Genomic DNA, 9,554 nt, shown 5'->3' on the forward strand with positions numbered 1-9,554 from the left:
TACCTCAAACTATTCATCATAATTTTTGTCATTCTGGCTTTTGCCACAGTAATACTAAGATTTGCAACACAGTTTATCTCCACCAGGTTACAAGTCCTACTTGTACTCAGGGAACACCACCTCTCGATACCATCTCCACCTCCTTCCATTCCCAGGCCTCATCATCCCTCCCACAAAAAGCAAGGATCTCTTGGCTCTGAAGGAAAACATCGCCCTTCTTCAACAAGAAGCAGCTACAGAAGAGACCTTGTGCCCCTTTTTTCCTGAAAGAATTAAGAGCCAGGATCCTTGAAGGAGAACATAGTAGGCAATTAGAATAGACCTGGTTGCTGAGATAAAATTACACTGACCTTACCCTCAACAACACCAAAGAAAAGATATTCATTACACCTTGTCCAAGAGGACGTATGGCTGGTCGGGAACCAGACTCAAGCATGGTCCAACCACCTCTTAGTCATGCTGTTTAGACTGAACTAAGCTGGCTGGCCACTATATGTGTCAAATTATGCATCCTGGTCCTTCATTGCATTGAAAGAACTAACGGCACTGGTAATGTAACCCACCGCCTGGGGTGGCTACCACAGGCTTTGTGTGAAAACATAACCACACCACTGCCAACAACTTCTGGGGTCAACAGAATGCAATCTTCCAGACAAGGGCCTTCCCCATCTTGTAGAGAACCCTCTGGATCTGTACATCTTGTGGTCAGCCCTTCCTGCCTTACAACTGGACTCAAAGGTGTTCCTGAGTACATCCTTACACACCTGGCCATGTTTTAAATACGTTGCCAGGAATAACACACAATTGGGCTAGCATCGAGACCTGATATTGGGTATGACACATAGCCTGGTAGAAATATCCTTTGGCTTTCTTCACCCTGCCTATAGGTAACATTGTGACACTGCAGGCTGTAGATGCCCTGGCCTGTCATGTGACCTCTGCTTTTAACCGTTCCAGAGAAGCTACCCCCTATTGACTGATGAGGTAACCGAAATACGCCAGGTTGTTTTGCAAAATAGGATGGCTTTGAACATGCTCACAGCAGTTCAGGGAGGCACTTGCACCCTGTTACACACCGAATGTTATGTTTACATCCCTGATAATGCCTACAACATGTCCCAGGCATTGGTGGCTATAGCCAAAGAAACAGTTAAGATAAAAATTCTAGGACCTGACCCTGTTACAAGTTGGTGGTTTTCCCCAGAAGCAGGCTTAAAGTACACACTATTAAGCATTATAGGTATCTGTCTTTTCTTGCTGGTACTCATTTGTAGCTTATACTGTGTCTGTAGTATTTAAATGCAATGTATTACTGTTCAGCTCACATGGGTGTATATAGGAAGAATTTCACATAGATTATGAGGTAGAAGAGCAATGTCAGGGTAGAGTGTAGGGTTAATGCTGGACAAGGCCCTTCTACACCTGCTGGCAGATGGCCCACAGCCTGGGGCCATCCACTCTTTTTTTTTTTTTTTTTTACAGAGACAGAAAGAGAGTCAGAGAGAGGGATAGACAGACAGGAATGGAGAGATGAGAAGCATCAATCATCAGTTTTTCATTGCAACACCTTAGTTGTTCATTGATTGCTTTCTCATATGTGCTTTGACCGCGGGCCTTCAGCAGACCGAGTAACCCCTTGCTCGAGACAGCGACCTCGGGTCCAAGCTGGTGAGCTTTTGCTCAAACCAGATGAGCCTGTGCTCAAGCTGGCGACCTCGGGGTCTTGAACCTGGGTCCTTGGCATCCCAGTCCAATGCTCTATTCACTGTGTCACCGCCTGGTCAGGCCTGGGGCCATCCACTCTTGAATGTGTGCCATGTTGTGCCAAGGAACAAGCATAACTTGAAGAAGGCTTCCATTTCCTGACTCCCAGCACGTACGCTCTCTGTCTTTGGCTTTGTGCCACCATTGTCTAACTGCTTTATAAGCCTGGACGCCCATGTGGCTGATGTGAATCTTGCTTGCCCAACTGACAATCATTGGATTTCCCCTGTAACGTGAGTAATAAAGGCTGTGTCTGCTCCATCTGGTCCTCCTTGTGGTTTTTTCAGAATATCTGTGGTTTTTTCAGACATACCTGGTCTTGAACTCCTGCATTATAGAAACAAAGAAAAACATTAATAAAAGGTTCAATACATATTAATAAAAGGTTGAATACAGCAAGAAGATAGAAATACTATAAACATTTACCCACCTAATAACAAACCTTCAAAATATATGAAGCAAAAATGAACAGAACTGAAATGAGAAATAACCAATTATATAATAATAGTTGGAGACTTCAATATGCCACTCTCAGGAATGGATAGAACAACCAGACAGAGATAAGGAAGGAAATAGAGGACCTGAAAAACACAATAAATCAACTAAATCTAACAAACATATATGAAAATGCTACCCAACAAAAATAGAATACACATTTTTTTTAAGTGTACATGGGACATTCTCCAGGATAGGCCACATGTTAGGCCACAAGTCATATCAATAATTTTAAAAAGAAAGGTATCATACAAAGTGTCTTCAACCACAGTGGGATGAAGTTAGAAATCAATGACAGAAAGAAAACAAAATTCACAAATTTGTGTAAATAACATGCTCTTAACCAATGGGTCAATGTGTTAGCCAGTTTAGGCTATCATAACAAAATACCACAGGCTGAGTGGTTTAAGCAGCAGATATTTATTTCTCTAGTTCTGGAGGCTGAGAAGTACACAGTCAAGAGGCCAGTCAAGTTAGCTCTTGGTGAAGACCCACTTCCTGGTTTGCAGATAGCTACATTCTTGCTAAGTCCTCACATGGCAGAGAGAGTTCAGGTTTCTCTTTATCTTCCTATGACATGGATCCCATCATGAAGGGACCACCCTCATAACCTCATCTAAACTTAATTGTCTTCCAAAGGCCCCACCTCCAACTACCATCACACTGGGAGTTATGGTTTCAATATATGAATTTGGGGGCCTATTCAGCCCATATCATTCTGCCTTTGGCCCCCCTAAAATCATGAATATATGCAAAATATATTTACTTCATCCCAAAAGTTTCAACTAACTGCAGCATCAACTCTAAAATCTAATCTCATCTAAATATCTAAATTAGGTATGTGTGAGACACAGGTATGAGTAACCCTGAAGCAAAACTCCTCCCCTGCTGTGATCCTGTGAAACCAGAAAAGTTATATGCTTCGAAATACAGTCATGGGACAGGCAGAGGTAAACATTCCCACTCCAAAAGGGAGAAATTGGAAAAAAGGTGTGATGGTCCCAAACAAGTATGACAACTATTTAAATTTTATGGCTGGAGAATAATTCCCTTTGGTTTAATGCTCTTTTCTCTGGCCTTTGGAATGGTGGACTCAGTGGGGTGGCAATTTCACTCCTGTGGCTCTGCTGGGTGGGTTGGCACCACAGATCTGGGTGGCCCCAGTCCCAAGTTTCCAGGTGGTAACTGTCTGGCCAGTTAAAACCAGCCCTGATCATCTCTGAACTGCCTTCAGGACCACTCTTCTTTGTCTTGAAGAACAGCACACATTCACAGCCAACTAGTTCTGTGGTCCAGTCCAGTAGGATCTAAGCAGTCCAAGAGCCTTCCTTCATTTGGTCTCTGTCCTGTCTCCTTCAATTCAAACTGGCAGTGTCTCGATGCGATGGCTGGCCGATTAGATCTGTGGTTCATAACCTATACTAATATCCTTATCGAAGGATTGTTGAGCCACACACCCTTAATGTTCTCTTCAGAACAAGTTTCTCATTTTTTATAATATTGTACAGACTGAGATTTTTCAAATCTTTAAGTTCTGGGGTTTTTTTGTTTTGTTTTGTTTTTGTTTGTTTGCTTAACAATTGCTTCTTCAAATCATTTTTCTCTTTTTTGCATTTTACTGTAAACAGGAGACACCAAGTATCTCTTTCAACTTTGGTTAGAAAACTTCTCAGCTGAACATGTCATTTTATTTCTCATAAGTTCTACCTTCCACAAAACACTAGAACTGAACATAGTTCAATCAAGTCCTTTGCCACATTATAAGATTTACCTTTTCTCCATTGTCTAATAACATGTCCCTCATTCCCATCTGAGAGCTCACTAGAATAGCCTTTAGAATCATATTCATGCTAACATTCTTCATGATTACTTATGTACTCTCTTGGAAGCTCTCTTTTTTTCCTTAGCCCTTCCCTGATCACCTTTAACTCTTCCTTCATGGCACTCTATGGACCTCAACACTCTTTAGCCGCTATCCATTACTCAGTTCCAAAGCTGCTTCCACATTTCAGCGCCCCACCTCACCGGACCAACATTGTATCTTAGTCAACTTGGTCTGCTCTAACAAATGACATAGCCTGAGTAGCTTAAATTACAGTTATTCACAAGCTGGAAGATATTTTATAGGCTGGAAGTCTGAGGTCAGGGTGCCAACATGGCTGGGTTCTGATAAGAGCCCTCTCCTGGCTTGTAGACAGCCACTGTCTCTGTCTGCTCACATGGCTTTTCCCAGTGTACGCACATGGAAAGAACCACTAGACAGAAGATAAGGACACAGAGGACTTGAATGACACAATACACCAACTACATTAATGTAAGGCCAGTAGCCACAGCCACCATCACAGTCGCCTGGCCGGTGCAGGTTTGCATTTGATTTGAACAGATGGTAATGAAACAATGGAGCCAAGAACTGGTGGGCCATTAGCTTTAATCCTAGCTTGCACTCGGCGGGCAAATAAAAACACACAGTGGGAAAACACTTCCCTTTTCATTCAGGGCTCCCAAAGCCACTGACTCATCCAAGTATTCCTAGAATCAAAGGTCCCACCAGCCTTTTCACCTCTGTTCCCCATCTCCTTCACTCTGCACAAACTCTGCACAAACTAGCTGCTCCTTCAGCACTCCGCTATCTTAGCTGCCTCTCCTCTGCAGTGCTGATGATGGCAGGATCTGAGAGAGAGCCCCCAGTCTGCCTTATCTTATGATGTAGAAATTAAAGCCTTTAAGTCAATGTACAAATAAGGAAGTCTCTGATACAAAGCCACTCATCTGAGACATAAATAGGATTCCTCATAAGAGTACACCACCCCACATTATGCAACAGTCAAGGGTGTGGGGAAAAGCTCAGTTTTGAGAAGACCTTAGTATTAAAAGGGTGGGAAAGGCTTAGTCTTAAAACCAAGCCTTAGGCTATAAGGACCTTGCCAGCCTACAGCCTGTCTCCCACACACAATGCAAACTATAAGCGAGCAAACATATATATCATATTTACAAACTTATTTGACTAACAAACAAACAGATATGAGCACTCTACCCAATAACAACAGAATATACATTCTTCTGAGACATCTTTCTCTCTTCCTCTTTTTATAAGAGCACTAATTCTATCCTGAGGGTCTGACTCTCATGACCTCATCAGATCTAATCATTATTAAATTAAATCTAATCATCTCCTAAAGGCCCCACCTTCAAATAGCATCATGTTGGGGGATAGAGCATCAACATATCAACATTGAGGGGAGACAAACTTTCAGTTTATAATAGGTATGAAGATTTCATTATTGTTACTTGCTTACCAGTGAGGTTTACTACCTTGAATGTCACAGGTTTATTAGGTATTTACTGTTTTTCTTGGATGAATAGCCACTTTATGTCCTTTGCTCACTTTCCTACTAAGGTATTCATTTTTAATGTTTTGAGTTATAAGAGCTCTTTATATCATAAGGAGACTAATATTTTGTTATATATGTAAAAACAAAATTTTCAGTTTGCTTTTCTTTTGAAATCTGTGAATAATAATTTGTTATATAAATAAATAAATGTGATGTTTAATTTCTATTCATAAAAACTTCATAATTTTTAATATAATTTTTTTACTTTTTAAAATTTATGATTCCTGGTTCAGTATCATTCACAGAAATACTTGCATAATTTTAGCATCATAGGAATTTAGCGAGGAATGTTCATGATAATAATAGTAAAATTACTAATAATCAGTACTATTTGTTGAGTATTTATTATGATTCAGACATTCTACATACATTATTCTATTTAATCTTCACAACAAACCTATGAAGTTATTATTTTCCCATTCTACTGATCAGGAAACTGAGGCTCAAGAAGACAGAGTAACTTCCTCATAATAGTGAGACTTGCAAACGTTGGAGCTGAGATTCAGTCATTTTGCCGTGCACAAACTCTGAACTTTGTAAACAGAAAAATAGACCTGGGGCCCCTTGCTGGCTCTGCTATGATGGCTGCTATTTGTGTTACCTTGTGGGTACCCCTTCACCTCTCTCAACCTTGATATTATCTGTAAAATTTGTTTAACAATAATTCCCTCACAAAGTTGTTGAAGCATTTAAATGAGAAAAAAATATATGCAACGTGTCTGGCACCTACAGACAGTCACAGAAGAGAGTCAGCCACCACCACCCCCTTTTTTTTTTCTTACTCAGTAAGAAGAGGGGAGGCAGATTCAGACTCCTGCAGGCACTGGGACCAGGATCCACCTGGCAAGCCCACTACACCCAGCAAGCCCACTAGAGAGTGATGCTCTGCCCATCTGGGGCATTGCTACGTTGCTCAGCAACTAAGCTCTTCTTATTGTCTGAGGCTGAGGCCATGGAGCCATCCTCAGCACCGGGGACCAACTGGCTCCAATCAAGCCATGGCTGCAGGAGGATAAGAGAGAGACAGAGAGCAATGAGAGGGGAAGGGGTGGAGAAGCAGATGGGTGCTTCTCCTGTGTGCCCTGGCCGGGAATCGAACCAGGATATCCACACACTGGCCGATGCTCTACCACTGAGCCATCCGGCCAGGACCAGCCACCACCCCTTTTTTTGCTGGAGTACCTTAATTCTTCCCCTCCTCCCTCTCTGTTGATGAGAGAAGTGGAAGGGCAGCAGAGAAAGGGTGGAACAGTTCTGGCAGTGAGGTGCAGAGGTGTCAATTCCAAGTGTAGCTGATCTAAATGAAGAAGAGAGTGAGGTCAAGCGCCACGTCTTTGAAAGAGACCCACCCTGGGAGGAACTCAGGAGCTTCTAACACAGGAGCGTGGGAGGCTGGGGCGGGGCTGGAACAGGAAGATCTCTGCCGCTCAGAAGCAGCCACCCTCGCCTGCGAGGGAGCTCTGGGAGGTTGCTGCTCATCTTCCAGCTCTCACACTGTCGGCTCAGACACACATGGAGTCAATGGGTACCTTCAAGGGACATCTGCTGCCAGCGGTCTTCTTCTTCTTCTTCTCACTTTACTACTCAGTGCTGGTATCCTTGGCCCTGCTACGGGGACAGAGGTTTCTCAAACCCCCTCTGCCCCCAAAGGAGAAGCGAGGACACAGGTGGTGGAATCTGGTACCTGTGGAAGCAATGGTGAAGGTCTTCATGTGCCTGACTGGCATCATTGCTGAGTTCTTCTACCCCCCCGGAGTCAACCGTCTGAGGATTGTTGACTGGGAGGACCCTCGGCGACCATTCTTGTTCACGAACGGCTGGCAGCATGTCACCATGTACGGGTTCTTCCTGCTCAGTGGCGTGGTGGACATTGTGAGCCAGTCATGCCAGGCGCGGCAGAACATGAAGCTGGAGCGAGCGGCCGAGGCCCTGAGCTTCTGTACACTGGCGCTGCTGATGGCGGCCCACATCGAGACTAAGAGCACCCTGGAGATCCGCGTGCACATCCTGTTCATAGTGCCCACGCTCCTGGTCGGCCTGGTGCTCATCGTCGAGGTCTGGGTCCCTGACCAGCCCTCACTCTGGGTGCTCAAGACCTGGATGGGGCTGGTGTTCAGCACCTGGCTGCTGCAGATCTGCATGGTGCTGTACGTTCCTCCCTCCGGGCAGCCCTGGCGATCAGAAAACCACATGGACATCTCCTTCCTTACCATCTTCTTCTGCTGGCACCTGGGCTTAGGGGCAGCCATACTGGCCACTGTCTATGGCATCTGTAGCCTGTGGCATCATCGCTGTTCCTCCTGGACAGGGGCTTCCGGAGTCGAGTACCAGCCATGCCCCACAGGCTACAGTGAAGAGCTGGAGAAACTCCACGCGGGGGCTCAGCTGCAGGATGGAAGTGTCTAGGCTTTAGAACTCGTCTTTTGTGCTAGCTTTTTGTAATGAAAGTTTTGAGGATGCCCATTGTGTGCACAGCATGGAAATGCCCTGGGGTCTACAATGTGGCTTTCCTTCACAGGAATCATCCTCCTTGTGTCTAAATAAACCTTGCAGCTCCTAGATGTACTTCTCTCTACCACTCTGTTCTCTCCAGGTATGTTCCCTCCCTGTCTAACTATTCAGGACGGCTCCTAGCCATGGACCCACATGAAATGAGAACAAGGAGCCACACTTTTCTCTGAAGGCTTTTGGGCTCCAAGAGGAAAAAACTGAAATGACGAAATGGAGGTGGAGTGTCACTGGGGACTCAGGGAAGGTTTTAGCCATCTAAGGCAAGACTGGCTCTGTGTGTGTGCACGTGTGCGTGTGTGTGTGCGTGTGCATGTGTGTGTGTGTCTGTGTGTGTGTGTGTATTTCTACAGCTGAAGTGCTTCAATATGCAAAAGAGACAGGGTTCATTTTTGCATGATGGTGAGGGTTTCTGTTTTCTTCATTTCTCTCTGTTTTCTATTCACACTATGTAGCAGGATGAAAAACTTGTTTTGTTGTTTTTAATCTAAACTGAATGAGGCTACTTCTGCCTTCTGAAGGAGTCAGGGATGAGGGGAAAGGGGCTAGCAATCAATTTAGTGGAGGTTCATGTCTATTGAGAAAGGAGGCAAGAGAAAAATCTCCAAAAATGGTTGTAAAAAAATAACAATTATATTTACATATTTACCTGTTTTTTGCTGTGATATAAAACAACTCCATTGTTCCAGCTCGTTCAGTAAAGTCTATGATACATGTCTCTTGTGTGAGTGACTCTAGGGTAAGATCAAAGGAAAGGCCCCAATTTCAGTTGGTGGGAGCAGAGGAGCCCAGTGGTTCTGAAGGTGCAGGAACGCAGAGCTAACAGGGTCCCTGAGAATGTCAACCCCCTGGAATTTGCAGAAATTCTCATCCAGTTACTGAGCTTCTCCCAAAATGAGAAGGGGAGGTGCTAGTAAATCATATACTCAGGGAAATACATGAAAGCAAACTATATAAAAATACTTAACCCTGGGTACAATCAGAGAGCCACTGCTTCAACAGTAGGAGTTTGCTTCTGAATAAACCCAGCATTCAGACGTCTGAAGAGGCAGGAAGAGGGGAGAAAGTGCTGTCCATAGGTGTGGAGAAAAGACCATGGAGAAAAGCACCCACTAATGAAGCAGCTGCAATTACACCACCTCGCTGTCCTCAGAGACTGAAAAGCTCCAGGAAACACTGGAAGGTATTTGCATTTGCAGGGTGGAAGACAAGATGAGCTGCATGTTGTCATCTAAAATATCACTGGGCACTCCCTAAAGAAACTGTGTGCAAGAGCGTGGAAAATAGGCTCTGGAAACTCTGGAACAAGGGGTGAAGGGAAAGACGGGGAGCAAGGGGAGGGATGGAAATGGGGCAAGGATCTGGCAACTCCAATTGGCAGGGCTTTCCTCCCCA

General features: G+C 44.3%; 1 protein-coding gene across 1 annotated transcript; it reads left to right on the plus strand.

The window, feature by feature from the left end:
• Positions 1–7,093: 7,093 nt before the first annotated feature.
• LOC136311862 (transmembrane epididymal protein 1A-like) lies at positions 7,094–8,875 on the plus strand. Its single transcript, XM_066241177.1, has one exon. The coding sequence runs from the start codon at positions 7,164–7,166 to the stop codon at positions 8,055–8,057; it is 894 nt and encodes a 297-aa protein (XP_066097274.1). The 5' UTR covers positions 7,094–7,163; the 3' UTR covers positions 8,058–8,875.
• Positions 8,876–9,554: the final 679 nt, after the last annotated feature.

The sequence above is a fragment of the Saccopteryx bilineata genome, chromosome 8 (genome assembly GCF_036850765.1).
Source record: "Saccopteryx bilineata isolate mSacBil1 chromosome 8, mSacBil1_pri_phased_curated, whole genome shotgun sequence".
Taxonomy (NCBI): domain Eukaryota; kingdom Metazoa; phylum Chordata; class Mammalia; order Chiroptera; family Emballonuridae; genus Saccopteryx; species Saccopteryx bilineata.

Bases quoted from the DNA above. Each gene is read 5' to 3' on its own strand.
- LOC136311862 (XM_066241177.1), top strand. From the start codon at position 7,164: ATGGAGTCAATGGGTACCTTCAAGGGACATCTGCTGCCAGCGGTCTTC.